Source organism: Propithecus coquereli, unplaced genomic scaffold (genome assembly GCF_000956105.1).
Source record: "Propithecus coquereli isolate 6110/MARCELLA unplaced genomic scaffold, Pcoq_1.0 Scaffold126, whole genome shotgun sequence".
NCBI lineage: Eukaryota > Metazoa > Chordata > Mammalia > Primates > Indriidae > Propithecus > Propithecus coquereli.
Window position 1 is genome coordinate 4,169,693 of NW_012136747.1, and position 16,475 is coordinate 4,186,167.

The 16,475-nt window shown below is 56.3% G+C and overlaps 1 protein-coding gene across 2 annotated transcripts in view; it reads left to right on the forward strand.

Moving 5' to 3' along the window:
• The window catches only part of LOC105805183 (DNA dC->dU-editing enzyme APOBEC-3A-like), a 19,397-nt gene extending 9,748 nt beyond the window's left edge, over positions 1-9,649 (forward strand). The window contains exons 1-4 of one of the 2 annotated variants that reach the window (XM_012638008.1): positions 6,613-6,828; positions 8,333-8,615; positions 9,045-9,160; positions 9,433-9,649. In XM_012638008.1, the coding sequence (XP_012493462.1) occupies positions 6,682-6,828; positions 8,333-8,615; positions 9,045-9,160; positions 9,433-9,447 (561 nt within the window). In that variant the 5' untranslated portion in view covers positions 6,613-6,681 and the 3' untranslated portion in view covers positions 9,448-9,649. Of the gene's footprint in view, positions 1-6,612; positions 6,829-8,332; positions 8,616-9,044; positions 9,161-9,432 lie in introns of those variants that run through there. The other variant, XM_012638007.1, reaches the window with a different exon arrangement.
• The last annotated feature ends 6,826 nt before the right edge of the window (positions 9,650-16,475 follow it).

Sequence of the window (16,475 nt, forward strand, 5' to 3'; positions counted from 1 at the left end):
TCAAGCATACAGTGTCCCATTGTCCTCAGTCCTCTCAGAATGGCTTGGCAATGTAGTAATGAAATGATTATTTTTGCTTCTTCCATATCTAGACCAATGCAACAATATATTGATTATCTTCAATTGTTTGCTTTCTCTGTGACCGTACCATGAATTCCAAGATTTTAAATAAACACTAGCAAGTCTGTAAATGTCTTTCCTTATAGTAGTAGAGCTTCGTGTGGGACAAAGATCACACTATTTCGCTCTGGGAAGAAAACGTCCTCTAAAGCTTACAGGAGAGGAATCGGAGTTCAAACCCCACCCGCCTTGACAAAGTCATGCCGCCAGCCAGCCCTCTTTCAAAGGGACAAGCCCCGCAGTAATCACAGAGAAAGCAGAGTCTCCTCCCTGGACAGGAACCCCCTGGGAGGCCCAGCTCAGCCCCAGTGGGGAGGAGAGCTCAGCCCAGGGCAGGAGATCAGGGCCAGAGACACGCCCAGGGCCAGGGCAGCAGGTGTCAGGGCTGTGGCTCAGCTGTGTCTGTCCCGTCCTGGGCACTGGGTCCTAGCTCTGTGACATGTGGCTTGTGTGCTTGATGACAGCAGGCGGCTGCAACCTCAGGATGTCCTGTGGGAGCTCAGGAGCCACATATGTGACTAAGAATGGGCCTCACGGGCAGCTGCTTCTACATAGAAAGGGCGCGATGGTCCCCTGGCCCAGACACACACACACAAACACACATACGCACATATACACATACACACCCCTCCACCAGTGACACACGGACACACACATACACACTTACATACAGAAACACACACAGAGACACAGACACATAGACTGACACACACACACATTGACATGAGAAAAAAGAACCTTCCAGACGATACCCCAGACACGCCCAGAGACCCACTTCAGCATTTCACACGGGGGGTGAGGGGAGAATTTGGACATCAAGCCTGATCCTTTGGTATGGATTTCTGGGCTCTGACTACAGCCCCACCCCCACCCTAAAAGCAGGTGACCAAAAAGTCACAAGACGTAGTCACTCTGGGCAAAGGGGCCAAGCTGGAAGAGGACTGAGGACCCTGCCCTGGAGAAAGACACCACTGTGTGCTATCCTGGGCAGGTCCCAGGTAGACCCTCTCGTCCTCCAGGGCCCCATCTCCCAACCCGCCTCCCCCTTCCCCATCTCCCCACGGCCCCACTGCAGAGCTTTGGCCCCCACTGGGGAGCCCTGTGGGTCCTGGTTCCGTGTACAGGAGCCCAGGGTGTGCCCAGGCTGTGCCCTGGTCCCCTGTAAGGAAAACTGAGGACAGGATGAGTGCCCAGCAGGAGTCCCGACTGGTCAGAGGGACAGACCCGGGCACAGGGACCCTGGGGAGGGTGCTGGTCCTCTCAGCCTGTGTCACCCTGGGGCCAGAACGGATGCTCTGCACGGGTCTGCAGTCCAGCTGCTCTGTACGAGGTCCCAGCTCTGCCACCACGGAGGGTGCCCTGCCCACTCTAGAGCTGGGAAGGACAACAGGCTGCCAGTGCCCAGCCAGGGTCTCAGCAGGGTCCCCTCACCAAACCCGTGGGGCCCCCAGGTCGGAGGCAATACTCCGAGGGAGGCTCTGGGGAGCTGGGGGGTCTGGGGGCAGGGCTTGGGAGCCGGGCTCTGGGAGGACAAGGACAGAGCCACCAGAAACATGACCTAGGGCAGCACAGAGTGGTTGTTTTCACCAGGGTGACGTGCTCTGGCCTCTCCCAGGTTGGCCCATTGCCCAGAATGACAACGTCGTGTGGCTTTTTGGTCAATCATGTCTGGGATGGGGCCGGGCTGTTGTCAGAGCCTGAAATCAAAACCAAATCGTGAGGGGTAATGACGAAGTTCTCCCTGCGATCCCTGCATGCGCAGTGATGAAATCCCCTCTTCCTGCCATAGCTACGGTGGCCCTCTGGGTGTGGGTGTTTCTGGGCTATTGCATAAAAATGTCCTTTTTCTTTTGTCACTTTGTATTAGTGTGTTTCTGTGTGTGTGTGTTTGTGTGTCACTGTGTGTGTTTGTGTGTATCTGTGTATTTGTGCACGTGTGTGGCATATGTGTGTCACTGGGTGTGTCTATGTATGTATGCATGTGCATTGTGCGTGTGTGTTAGTATTAGTGTTAGTGTCACTGTGTGTGTGTGTGTGTGTGTGTGTGTGTGTGTGTGTGTGTATGTGTGTGTGTGTGTGTCTGGGCCAAGGGACCAGTGCACCCTTTCTGCCCAGGAACACCTGCCCGTGAGCCCTGTTCTTAGTCACATATGCGGCTCCTGAGGTCCCACAGGACATCCTGAGGCTGCAGCCGCCTGCTGTCATCAAGCACATAAGCCACACGTCACAGAACCAGAACCCAGCGCCCAGGGCGGGACAGACACAGCCGAGCCACAGCCCTGACACCTGCTGCCCTGGCCCTGGGGTGTGTCTCTGGCCCTGACCTCCTGCCTCGGGCTGAGCCCCCCTCCCCGCTGGGGCTGAGCTGGGCCTCCTGGAGCTGCTCATGTCCCCCTGCCCCTGCCCTAGACCTGGACTCTCCCTGGGCTCCTTCCCCAGAACTGGCCCTGTCCTGGGTCTCAGCCATGGCTGGCTGAGGCCCCAGTGCTTCCTGTCCCTCCTAAACCCCAGGGCCCTGCTGCAGATGACGTGGGCCCCCATTTCCCGGTAGACCAATGAGTTATTTGGGGCGGGACAGGGAGGAGGGCAGCAGCGAAGGAGTCAGAGCCGGATTCTGACAGCATTGGTGGTTTAAAAAACATTTCTGTGCAGCAGACGACACCACAAAGGGAACACCGGGGCCTGCGAGAGAACCTCGGCCCAGCAGAGGGACCAGCCAGTGGACGTGAGTGTCAGGCCTGGCTGGGCGCCCCCTCTGTGCAGACCCAAGGGTGGAAACAGCCTCCTGCTTCCCCACCCAGATGCTTACATTCCCTGCGTGACCCATGACACATACACTGAGCACCTACTGTGTGCACAGCAGAGGGAGCTCAGCTGCCTCCAGAAGTGCACCCAGAGCTCACCGAGCTGAGGCCTGGTCCCAGGAGGAGGGGGCGGTCCCGAGAGCAGGGCCCAGAGCTGACAGGGACAGGGGACAGCCCTGGCTCTCCAGGGACAGCGTCAGGATGTCAGGGACAGAAACAGCTCCTGGATGCTTTCCTCAGAGGACTTGGGGGGCGGGGTGGGGGGCAGACTGATCTGGGGAGCCAAGGAGAGATGGATCCAGGAGAAGGCTTCTCCCTTTCTGAGTATCCGTGTCTCCCTGCCCCTCTGCTCGCCCACATCAGGCCGGGGAGCAGACGGGATTGGTAACGTGCACAGTATCAGTGCATCAATTGTCGCGTGTTTATACTGAGCTGAGGGTCACCTGTTAATATGTGGTGGAGCTGGGGTCCCACCCCATAGAGGACGTGATGCGTAGGCTCTGGGAGCCAGGCCTGAGCAGCAGGACTCTGACCAGGAAGATGGGGGAGGAGGTGTGCAGGAGAGGGGAGAGGGACCCCACCGTGTGGCCTCAGCACAGGGTACCCTCGTTTCTCTGATTCCTGGGCTTAGATGAGGCAGGACATGCCACCCCCGTCTCTGGGCCCCAGCTGGGCCCCTGGGTGGTTGATGACAGCAGGCAGCTCCCACAGGATGTCCTGTGAGACCTCAGGAGTCACACATGTGACAAAGAACGGGCCTTGCTGCAGCTGTTCCTGGGCTAACAGGCCCAACCACTTCCGGGGCCAATGCACAGACATACGGGGACACAGAGGCACACTCATAAAGTGGCACGAGAAGGGGAACCCTCCACAGGATACTGCAGATAGTGACTTCAGCTCCGTCCAAATCAGAGCGTTTCGGCCACTCTCCTGTGGCGCGGCCTCATTGTCAACCCCAACCCTTTGGTTTTGATTTCTGCATTCTAGCAACAGCCCCACCTTGAAATGAGTGACCAAAAAATTGACAAAATGTGGTCACTCTGGGCAAAGAGGCCAACCCTGGGAGAGGACAGAGGACGTCAGCTGGGAGAAGAGTGCTCTGTGCTGTCCTGGGGCAGGTCCCAGCCACCCTGCCATGCCCCTGACCCCTGCAGGGCAGGTACCCACAGAACCCTCTTGCCGTCACACACCTCCACTCCCCAGGGCCTCCTCTCGGAGCGTTGCCTGTGACCTGGGAGCCCTGTGGGTTCTGTGAGGGGACTGGAGAGGCCCCTGGGACACCGCTGAGACCCTGACTGGGCACTGGCAGCTGTGGTCACTCGGGTTCTAGGGTGGGCAGGGCCACAAGAGGCAATTTGAGCACACTTTCTCCACGCTGCACTATGACCCGCTTTCTGCAAGTGGGTGGGAGAGTTTGACAAGGAAGCTCCTTTAGAACATGACACCCAGAGCTGGGACCTTGTACGGGGCAGCATGGACTCCAGACCCGTGAAGAACATCCATTCTTACCCCAGGGTGGCCCAGGACGAGTGAACCAGCATCCTCCCCAGCGTCCCTCTGCCCCAGTCTGTCCCTCTGACCCAGTCTGTACCCCTGCTGGGCATCTGCCCCATCCCCAGTTTTCCTTCCAGGGGACTGGGGCAAATCTCGGGCACAGCCCACACCTGCTAGAGAGGTAACTCTCCCTGAACCACCCCGGACTCCCACATGGAAGCCATGAGTCCTCCCACCCCCTCGCACCTTTCCCAAGTTCTGGTGGGAACTCCAGTGGACACAGGGATTTTTTTGCTCAGTGATCGAGAGGCGGGAATGGGAGGAGGGGCTGTCATTCCCCAGGAACGGATGGGATTCCCGTCACCCTTACTTAAAAGTGTCTCCAGGATACACTGTTTTTTAACAAACTTCTCTATGAATTAGTTTCCGATGCTACTTTTAAATCCAGATCTTGGACCGCAGGCTCTATTGATGCTTTAATGGGCAATCGTGTTTAGCTTTGTGGCCCAGTGCTCTGGGAAAAGGGAGAATTTTTTAGTAGGGAATCTTGCCACCCACTCCCCCACCCCAAAAAATAAATGAAAACAAGCAATCAGCACCCAGCAATGCGGCTGAATGACGGCTGGACAGGCTGTCGGTGGCCCAAGCTGCTGGTAGCGCCAAGCTGTCGAGCTGCCTGACACCCACCACTCTCCCCGCACCCAAGGCCTGCTCCAGCCCCTCAGCCTGGGAAGCCTTGGGGGTCCCAGAGTCGCAGGCGGTGCTGCACTTTGGGCTCCCGCTGGCAGAGGATGAGCTTCTGGGGAAGGTGCCTGCTGCACCTGAGAGCTGGCACCGGCACCGGCACCGTGGCCTCCCTCTAGGGTGGGGATCTGTGCCCCTCCACTGCCCTCTCTGGCCCTCTCCACCCCAGCAGGCTCTGCTTCCAGACGGCCCTCTGGGCCAGGGGTGGAGAAGGTTGCATTGTCAGAGTCTGAAAAAGTCACCCCGAAACCTGCCTTACAGCAGGCAGTGCTGCCTGGGTCGGGGTGTGGGCTGGGTAGGCCACAACCTGGCTCCTTTTCTCACACCTCTGGATAGTTTCCGTGTCACATCCCCTCCGCCAGGGCCCTGACACTGCAAGAGGGCCGGAAGTGGCATTGCCCGTCGGGGTTCCTGACAATACATAAGGCTGTGGGTGTCTGAAGGCCCCTCCGGCGAGACGGCACCTGAGCACTCAGGGCAGGAGCCGGCGGAGACAGAGCTGCAGGGAAGGGTAAGATGGAAGCCACCCCGCGCCCAGGCCTGGGCACCCTGCCCCTCGCAGCTCCTCTGCTCCAGAGCCCCCCCCCCAGCCTCCCTGACAGGCCCCCTCTTCCCCTTGGGGCTCCTCCTGGGACCCCTGGGGGCTACCTTTTTTCTCAGCCTCCCTCCTGGGGCCCTGCTTTGTGTCCAGTCATGACCTCTTGGCTCGTGCCCAGTTGGCTTCTCCAGCCCAACTGCCCCTGGCCTCGGGGCTGGACTCTGCCGAGTCGGTCGTGCTTGGTGGTCACTTCCCTCCCTTCTATCCAATCTGTCTTGAGGACCCGAGATTTCTGATTCAGAAACACCTCTGAGTGGGAGGCTAGGGTTCACCTTCAGCTTTGTGACTTTTGCTTTTGTAAGGACAAGTATTATTTGGACCACTTGAGAAAATGCTCACGACTTATCTGAAAAGAAGGTCCTTGGCATTCTCTTCTCCCTGATGGACTCATTCAGGAGCCTCTTGGCTGCGATGCTGGTGTGGCCCGAGTCATCCTGAGACGGGAGGAAAAGCCCCAGCGGCTCCACCTGGAGCAGGGGCTGTGGGGCTGGCAGAGCCAGCACAGGGTGGACGGGGAGGCCAGGGGACCAGACCCAGCCCTAGCCCAGGGAGAGGGACGAGGCCCTACCCAGAGCATCTGAACGCACTGCCCTGACCCTGGGGAGACCCTGACAAGGCCAAGGCAGCCCCCAGAGGGGTCAAGGAGGGAGGCCCGGTGACTGCAGCAAGTGAGTGGAAGCCCCTCCTCGGACAGGTGCCCCAGGATGTGGGGTGCAGGGGAGGGATGTGGGCTGGAGAGGAAGGGAGTGTGGAGTGAGGGACAAATAGGCTGCGGTGGAGTGGGGAGGAGAAAGGGGGGCAGGAGGGAGAAATACAGGCTACAGGGGAAGGGATGCGGGGTACAGGGAGAGGGATGTGGGGTAGTACCAGAAGGCGTCTTCTGTCTATGAGTTTATCCCACCATTTGTCCACAGACACCTGATGGATCCAGATACGTTCTCTTACAACTTTACAAATGACCCTTCGGTCTCTGGGCAGAACCAGACCTACCTGTGTCACGAGGTGGAGGTCCTGGATGGTGACTCCTGGGTCCCACTGGACCAGTACAAAGGCTTTCTGCATAACCAGGTGACCACCCCAGCCACCTGTATCCAGGGCCATGCTTGGGTAGAAAGTTCTAGGGTGTGTATGTGGTGTCCCGGAGTTTCTGTCACCTGTGCTTCCTACAGCTGCTGTCTCTCTGCCCTGGGATGAGGTAGGTGCCTGTGGCTTCGGGTGATGCTCCATGGTGGGTGGCTTCAAGCCCCACATCGGTAACTGGCCACATGTTCCAGGGCCTGGCACCACTAGCCCAGGGGCACCCCCACATCCCGGGCTCAGCCTCCCTCTGCTGCTGTGCTCTGAGGGGGTCAGGGCAGAGGGAAAGGGTCTGCCCCAGGCCAGGTGGTGTCAGTCGGCCCAACGCCCATGTGGCTCCTGAGGACCCTGCCCAGGACCCTCTCATGGCAGCAGCTCTCACAGGAACACCTGCCGAAGGCTCCAGCCGAGGACTCAGGGCCGCCCCGACTTCACAAGGCAAAGATTCCCGGTGTCTGCCCCTGGGCCTGACCCAGGGGAAGAGAGACCGAGGCGGGACAGGGACAGGAGGCGCTGTCCTGAGACTCTGTCCTGACCAGGGTGGGGCCGGGAGAACAGGCCACGTCAGGATGCCAGGGTTGGCCAAGCATCTGGGGAGGAGCGGGGACTGGCCAGGTCCTGTCACACCTGCCTAGTGTCCTCGGCATGACTGCTTCCCGGTCCGTGGTTGAGCTTCCTTCACTCGGCAGTGTGGGCGGGTCTCTGTGATTGCACTGGCCACAGCAGTGACAGTCATCCCATGACCCAAGGGGGCATCTCCTGCTGGGGCCTGTTGTCCCCACTCATTCTGCACGGGGAGCCCTTTTGATCTGAGTCTATGTCCCCCTTGGGCTCAGCACAGGTGAATCACAGTGGAAGCTTCTAGAATGATTGCTGCACATGTGGAGATTGGGTAGGGAAGTTGGTAGATAAGGGGTCAATCCCCCCAGGAAGGAAGCACAGCCAGCTCAGGGGCATCAGGCCAATGACCTTGGGGCTCAGCTGGCCCCTCTTCCCTCTCCCAGCTCTGCAGCCCCTCCCTGCACAGCTGGGCCTGGGGTGAGGGTCCCCAAGGCTCTGACCTCGGGTGCAAAATTTGAGGGTGCTCCAAAAACTAGTGGTCAGAGAACTATGTCTTAATGAAAGATTGAAATATTTAGTGCATTGTTTTAAAATCAAATTTAATGCCAAAACTTCATGATGAACAAAATATCCACATTTTAAATGAAGACAGATAGTAACAGGGCTATGCAGAACTGCAGAATATATCTGAGTTGAGAAAAAAGAGAAAGTCATCACTCCTGGTCTGTCTGTGTTTACATGGTTGATATTTGTTCATTTTGGATTTTTTGCATTAATTGTTATTTTAAATATTGCAGAAATATTCATCTTGATAACTGAGGTTTGGGTGTCCCTCTCATTTTGTGTGGGAGGCCCCTGCCCCCCAGCCTCACCCTGGTCCAGGCCCTGTCCCCATTCATAAGTGACGCCACATTTTGCTTTCTTTTACACTCAGGCTGGTTACAGAGGCTGCCCACCACGCCACGCAGAGATGTGCTTCCTGGACCAGCTTGGTTCCTGGCAGCTGGACCCGACCCAGCGCTACAGGATCACCTGCTTCATCTCCTGGAGCCCCTGTTTCAACTGTGCCCAGGAAGTGGCCGCGTTCCTCTGGAACAACAGCCACGTGATCCTGAGGGTCTATACTGCCCGCTTCTATTATTTCGGCGGTAAACACAAAAGGCCGCTGCGCATACTGCACAGGGCTGGGGCCCAAATCGCCATCATGACCTCCGCAGGTCAGCATGGAGCCTTGGGGCGGGGGTGGCAGGGAGAGGGCCCTGGGAAGGGGCCAGAATGCGGGGAAGGGTCAGCGTCCCTGTGGGAGGGCCCTGGTCTGCTGCCTGTGGAGATGCTGGCTGCACGCTGGGACCCACTGTGGGGCCTACTGGAAGAGGGTCCAGGCCAGAGGGGTGGTCCCAGGAGGGGACGGAGGGAGGGAGGCTAGGAGGGGAAGCAGGACTTGGGGCTTCCAGAAAGAGTGAGGACTGGGCTGGCTCAGATGCCCAGGGGAAGAAACAGTGTGAGGAAGAAGCTAAGTCCCCAGGGGAGGGTGACAAAGGAGGGGACTGAAGGACCATGTGCAAAGTCTGCCCCTAGAGTCATCCACCCTTGTTGCCGCCCCTCCCCACAGCAGGGGCTTGACGTGTCCCCCCATCCCTTCTCAGACTTTGAGCACTGCTGGAGCACCTTTGTGGACCACCAGGGGAGGCCCTTCCAGGCCTGGCAGGGGCTGGATGAGCACAGCCACGCCCTGAGGAGGAGGCTGCAGGGCATTCTCCAGGTGGGGCCTCCCTCTGGCTGCTGCCCATCTGCCTCCTCCCTCCCTTCTCTCCCTGGCCCTTCCCTCCCCTCTGCTCAGAGCCTCCTGGGGTACCCGCTCCCCCAGGGCCGTCCAGCTCCACCCCTCCCTCCCCTTCCCACAGCCTCCCTCTGCTCTCTCCCCTCCTGAGTCCCCCCTTCCTCTGCCTGTCCTTGCCACTGTCCCCAGACTCCTGTCTGTGTCATCTCTCTGACTCTCACTGCTGCTCCGTTCAACCTCTCCTGCCCTTCCAGCCCCAGGAGCACTGAGGGGCGGGGCAGCGTCTCCATGGCGGCAGGACGCCTGTGCTGAGCAGCAGACTGAGGCACCTTCTTTCAGGACACGCGAAGGGACATTCGCCACCATCTGCGGGTGACCCACAGAGACCAGCAAAGCAGATCAGCTCACAAGAAATACATTTTTAAAAACAAGTTAGAATTGAACTACTATCAGTTGAAAATATATCTTATGTTTCAAGTATACAGTAGAAAGATTATGTTCAATATATCAGAATGATTTCAATTTAATAATGAAATGATTATTTTAATGGGTATAATTCCAGATGAATAAAAAGAAATATTAAGAATCTTGCACAGTTTTTTTTTTGCTGTATAGGTATGTCATGAATTCCAAATGGGTAAATAAACACTTGCAAACTTCCAAATGCCTTTCTTTTTTAGTGATCCTTCATATGGGGCAAGGGTCACACTAATTTATTTAGGACGAGTAAGACTCAGCTATATGTTATAGGAGAAGAATCTGAATTTAAACCCTACCTGCACGGACAGTCTCATCCTGCTGGTCAGCCCCGCTCGGAAGGGACCGGCCGGGGCAATGCAGAAGAGATGGCAGGGAGTCTCCGTCTGAGCAAAGTCCTTCCAATGTGCACCGTCCCGTCCCCACCCCCTTTCAATCCCTCCCCTAGACAGGGAGCTGAGTGGCCGGGGCTGTCCCCCGGGAGGCTGGGCTGTGGCGAGCACTGGGTCTCTGTCCTGCCTGTCTCTGCGACACCTGAGTGCAGCCTCCCGGCAGCAGGTCTTCCTGGAGGATGGGACTGTCTGGAGGGGATGGCCTCCCCAAGCACGCCCTCAGCCGACTTCTCCTCACACCTCGGGGGCCAACACTGGGCCACAACCATGACAGTGACTGTAGGAGCTGGAGGAGGAGTCACGCAGTGAGCTGGACCTCAGGGCAGCGGAGGGCAGGAGGGCAGAAGGGCAGGAGGGAGGTGCAGAAGGCTCCGGAAGGCTCTGCAAGGTGGAAGGGAAATTCTAATAGACTCAAAAGCCAGGGAGAGATGGAAGGAAAGGAGAAGAGAAGAGAGAGGGGCGCAAAGCAGGAGCTGTGGCAATTGTGGGAGGACAAGGGGCAGGAAGGGGCCCCAAGGACAGGGGCGTGAGTGGGAACAGAGGGGCCGGAGGGAGGTCTGTGGCAGCCAGGCCCAGCAGGGCTGCCTGAGGGCTTGAGAGCAGGGCGGGTCATCTCTCAGAACAGGACCTGGCCACCCAGGGAAGCTGTCAGGACCCCGGCCCTGCCCCCCAGTCCTCAGCTCTCCTGCTGGTCACCTGGTGGCTCCTGAGGGACAGCTGCCCAGCTCCAGGCTTGGCCTCATCCCAGAGAGGAGGAGAGTGGAGGCAGGCTCCAGACCTCACAGTGTACGTCCTCCGCCCCAGGCAGAATCTTGTTCAACCTTCACCCCATCCGCTAGCGAATAGCCATTGTTGCCCACAACTTCAGAAGAGGACACTGAGGCTCAGAAAGGGGATGTCTCTGGCTGAGGACACACAGCAGGAAACGGCAGTGGGCCTGGCAGTCCCCCTCTCCCATCTCTGGGGACGTCCAGTGGGGTCGCTGGGCCCTCTGCCCCCTCTGTGCAGCTTCCTGGACAGATGCCCCTCTGGCCTGCCCAGAGCCTCCCTCCTGGGCTCTGTCCACCCTGTCACTGAGTTCCTGGGTGACGCCTTCCCCTTGGCAAGAACATTCTGGGCAGGATGGCATCATCTCTGAGTCATCAGCACCAGGCACTAAGTTTGTGTGCATTGAGCGAATAAGCGACCGAGTGACCCAGTGAGGGAGAGTTTCAAAGAGTGGCAGCAGTTCCTTGTCCCACCGCTGGGCCTCTGGAGAGGTCCAGAGCTCAGGCGAAAGATGCCTGTGTCTCACGCACGTAGTCTCACGCGGCAGTTCTTGGCAGCATGTGGGGACTCGCCTTCAGCAGGCGAATCAGGGTCCCAGCTCCTCGGGCCTCTGCATGCAGGGACGGAAGGGGAAGGAGAGGGGGACCGCACTGGCTTTTCACCATCACTTCCTCCGGCAAGTGCGGGTGCAAAGGCTTGGGAATGTCGGGAAACGGAGTCCAAGCGTGGCGACTCTCCCCAGAACCACCCCAGCAGTGGAAGGCGAACAGCTGGCCAGCCACCCTGCCCTGCAGGTGAACCCAGCTGGCGTAGCCCTTCTTCAACAGCAATTAGGAGCGTTCCTCCCCCAGGAAGACCTCCTCGAATTCGCCCAGGCCAGGCGGTTCCATCCCAATCGTGCCCAGGGCTCTCCTTTTGCCCCTGAGGAGCTGCACATTTTGAAAGTATGTCCCATTTGACTGAAATCGCCCCTCCCTTTTGGTTTTGAATTCCTAGCACCTAGCATAGCTCCTGGCACATCTCCAGTGCTCACTTGACGCTTCGGGAAAATGCAGTGAAACAACGAATAGGCACCAACCCCGTCCCCAGTACACTGAAAGTCCGGCTTCATCTGTGGGTTCAAAGGGAAACCACCACACAGTGAGGAGAATGCGCCAGGGGCGTGGGGGTCTCGCAGGTGGGGCGTTTCTCACAGCCTGGCGGGCAGAGGGTAGTCCGGGAAGGTTTCCCTGAGGACCACCCTGAGGAGGTGGTCCCTGAAATGGATCCTAAGGGTAGGTAAGAGCCCGCCGGGCTGGAGGGCTACGGCTGGCAGTGACAGTCGTAATACAAGGGGTTGCACGTGCAGAGGCACCTGAGTACACAACGGTGACCGTGTCACGGCGAATTTTGTTCAGCAAAGGGCCCCACAGCTACGTGGACAGACAGGCGCAGGCTGGGGCATGTACGTGCAACCCCTGTGACCTCCGGAGACTGCTCACCCCGCGGACAGGTGCTCTCCACCCGCACGCTCTCGCGGAGTCACAGCAGAACCAAGGGCCGAAGGGCCACCCCCTGACATCCTTCATGAATCATCCTAAGCGGGTCCCCTGCTCCGATGCAGAACTTGGTTCTTCCACGAGCTCTCCAATCACAGGAGGGGGGAAGGCGGAGGGTCAAAGGCAGCCTCTCAAACTTGATGAGATGAGATCCTGCACCTTCCAGCCTAGGAGATTCTTCCATTTCTCCTGGCCTTCTAGATCTTTCCACCCTGCTCTGGGACTTTCTTTTTTCCAACTCTATTTACTCCACCTATGAGCCAGATATAGGCTGCATGGCCCTTTACTTCCTGGCAGTCTTGACTTGAACTCACTGACTCCACCACCTGAAGTCCTCCCAGGAATTGTTCATCCTGCTGTTTGCCACACTCAGGATCTCTGTCCTCAACTGCAGTGTCTCTGCATAATCTGCGTTTGTCTTCGCCTCAAACCCAGACAGAAAACTCAGCCCCTCTTCAAGATGCCCCAAATCTCCTATCACAAAAAAGCGAGCTCTGTGGCTCACTCACGATTTTGTAGTGGTTGGGTGCAGTGGCTCACGCCTGCAATCCCAGAACTTTGAGAAGCCGAGGTGGGAGGATCGCTTGAGGCGAGACCAGACTGGGCAACACAGTGAGACCCCAACTCTACATAAAATAAGAAAAGTCAGCTGGGCATGGTGGCACCTGCCTGTACGCTCAGCTGCTCAGGAGACTGAGGCAGGAGGATCACTTGAGCCCAAGAGTTCAAGGCTGCAGTGAGCTATGATGACACCACTGCACTCTAGCCTGGGTAACAGAGCAAGACCTTGTCTCTTAAAAAAAAAAAAAAATTCTGTGGTGGGGACAGGAGGGAGAGTGCAGCACAGTGCTCCCCGAGGCAAAATCTCCCTATTCCTTCCTGTTCACCCCAAGTCTTTTTTGGGCTGCTGTGGCCCTGGGCTTTGCAACTGTGCCCCACCACGCAGGCCCCTCCCTGCCTCCCTCAGGTCTCCGCCCTTCCCCTGGCATTTTATTTCCTTCTGCGCTACTATATAGAGCAACTCACCTCTCCCAGGTTCCTGCTCAAACCTTCGCCCCAAATCCATCTCATGTGGGGAGTGGGAGAGGCTTCCTCTCGCACATGCTCCAACCTCCCAGGACGGCCGCTGGGGGACAGATTCAGCATCTTCTGTTTCTACCGAATCACACCTATGACCACCTGGACTTTGAAGCATGCTTGATTTTTCCCATCGAACTTTTAACTTTTCATCAAAATCCTAGTGACCTCTCAAAATTTATTTTTTTATTTTAAAATCATATACTTTATGAAACAATTCTAATTTTCATAATAAAACAATAAGTCCTGGCCAAGAAGTGCAACCGATATCTGAATGGGGGACAGGATGGACAGCACAGCCCAGCACTCTCCTTGTGGGAGGTTTCTTCTTTCTTTTTGTTCACAGATCGTTTGCTGAGCGTCAGCACGTCTCAAGCAGGCTCTCACTCACCCTTTCCTACCTCCTTGCCGTGAAGGTCAATGTCATGGTCCCCACGCTACAGGTGGAGGCTCTTGCGCAAAGACACAGCCAGGAAGAGGTAGCGGCCACGTTCTGGTCCAGGTCTGCCTCCACACTAAGCAGATTTTTGGGGACCAACATTGAGATAGGAGGGCTCAGGAGGGGAGAGTAGCCGTGACCGGGCTTAGGGAGACACGTTCCCATAACTACAATGACATAAACCACAAAGCCTGGGTTTTCAGCATTTAGATTCACCCTAGAGACAGGACGTGGGAGGCTGAGATACGTTCACAAAATTAATATGAACACTCCCAACCTTAATAACGTTCAGGCAAAACCGAGAGAGGTCAGGAGATGGAAGAAGAAAGGAAAAGTCAGTGGCTAATTCACAACACGGAGAGTCAAACGATTCTACCTCTAGCTGAGGCTCCAAGCAAGTGCTGGAATCTGCAGAGTTTTCAGGGCAGGGGCATCTGAGGGCAGCGATGTGGCCTCACAAATTCAGAAATAGTGGTTCCCGGAGGAAACCACCAGAGAAACCCAAACCAGAAGAGGTCCAGTACGACCGCCTTCAAAAAACCGAAGCCTGGAGAAGAAAATCCTTCACATTGAATTCCCTTCTCCACTATATAATGTCTTAACTAGTGGGTTTTATATTAATATTTTTAACCTCATTTGCAATATGAAATAAAACCGTAAAATAACTGGAAATTAATCTAAGAAAAGCATAGACTTTCATCAGAAAGCACCATGCAGAGAGCACAAAGGCGCATCACGGACTGGGAGAAGAGGTCTACACTACATCTGTCTGATAAAGGGCTCATCCCCAAATACGTAAAGGACTCCAAAAAATCAATAAGAAGAAGAGCTGATTGTAAAATGGGCACAAACCTGGAAGGGGCAGCTCACAAAAGAGGATAACAGAGTGACCTATGAACCCACGCAAAGGTGTTCAAGGTCATTGGTCACTGGAGAAACTAAATTAAAACCGCAGTGAGATACCACTACCCCTTCGCACCAGGACGGCTAAAAGTCAACAGACTGACAACACCAAATGTTGTCGAGGACGGGGAGCGCCTGGGACTCTCACGTTGCTAACGGTAGCGTCCGATGGGACGACCCCTCTGGGAGCATGTTTAGCAGTTCCTATTATACTGAGGCTACACAAACACGACTTTGAAATGAGAAAGTGAAGGGGTACTTGCAACATATCAAAAACTAGAAAAGCTATAAAGCTACTGTGATCAAAAGCATCTAGTACGCGCCAGGAACAGAAACAGAGGCCAGGAAAACGCCACACAGAACGAGATACGAGGATATCTGGGAACCTCGTATCTGACCAAGGCGGAACTGCAATTCAGGGCTGGAAAGACGGGCAACAAGTCAGATGTCATCGACCGGATGAGACATGGATCCTGACGACATCCCCGTGGCACGGTGAGTGCAAACGCCTCCCGCACAGCTGCTCCCACGGCCACCCGCTTCCAGCCTGTCCCCTCCCAGCCCTCCCATACCTGTGACCCCATCCCAGCCTTCACTGAGCAGAAGCAGCAGGAGGGAACACACTCGCCTCCATCCCACATCCAGAAACCTGCCTCCCGCAGTGCCATATTCATTCATGCGACAGATTTTACTGAGCACCTACTATGTACCAGCTGCTACAAGGGGTGGACATAGACTCAAACAAACAGGCAAAATTCCTGACTCCATGGACTATCATAATCTCCATCTGCTCTCTCAAAACCCAGGACATGTGAAACCCCACCTTGATTAGACTTCCCAGCCCCTCAGTACGTACACGTACACACACAGACACACACAGTCTTGCACACAGTATAAAATCTAAACTCTTGCCTACGGCCCAGCCCCCACACCTGGCTCTCCAGACACACTTGGCTTTTCTGCTTCCCCAACACACCAAGCTCCTTCCTGCCCCGGGGCCCTTGCACTTGGGTTATCCCTGCCTGGAAAGCTCTTCTCCCAAGGTCCTTCTTGGACTGACTCCTAATCCTTCTCGTTTCAGTGCAGAAGTCACCTGCTCTGACCGCCCCCGCCTCCAGCCCCACCCCCAGACTGACTCTATCCTGTTTATTTCCTTCACAGCAGTCGCCTCAATCTCAGATTATCTTGCCCATTCCTGTATTTTTTATGACCTTTCTGCCTTCCTCCACCACAACATATTCTCCTTGAGGTCTGCAGCGCCTGCGTCCTCCTCCGGTAAGCGCACCTGGCACTGCGTCCCTAGCACCTTCAAGCAACCCTACCATGCGGTAGGCGCCCCATTAGTGTTCATCCAAGGAGTGACAAAGTAATAAAGAAAGATGGGAAAAGCAAACCACATATGAGATTAGAGGGGCTGGGGGAGGATTGGTGGTAAGAGAGCTTTTCCATGCGACGTCTCTGTGTTACTCGACTTGTTCCACGAGCAAATACTTCTCTAGTCATTAAGCACTAATAAAGCCATCACGGAAGAAGAGGTTCCCAGGCTGACACAAAGCAGGGAGAGCCAGTGCAGGCTGCCAGGGCCAAGGGCCACGTGGACATCAAACGCCATCTGTAATGAGTCCCTGGGAGAAGGAATTCGCGTGCAGAGCCGATTGTCAGAGCCCCGCGTCGGAAAGTGGTCGCTGAAACACTGCTTCACC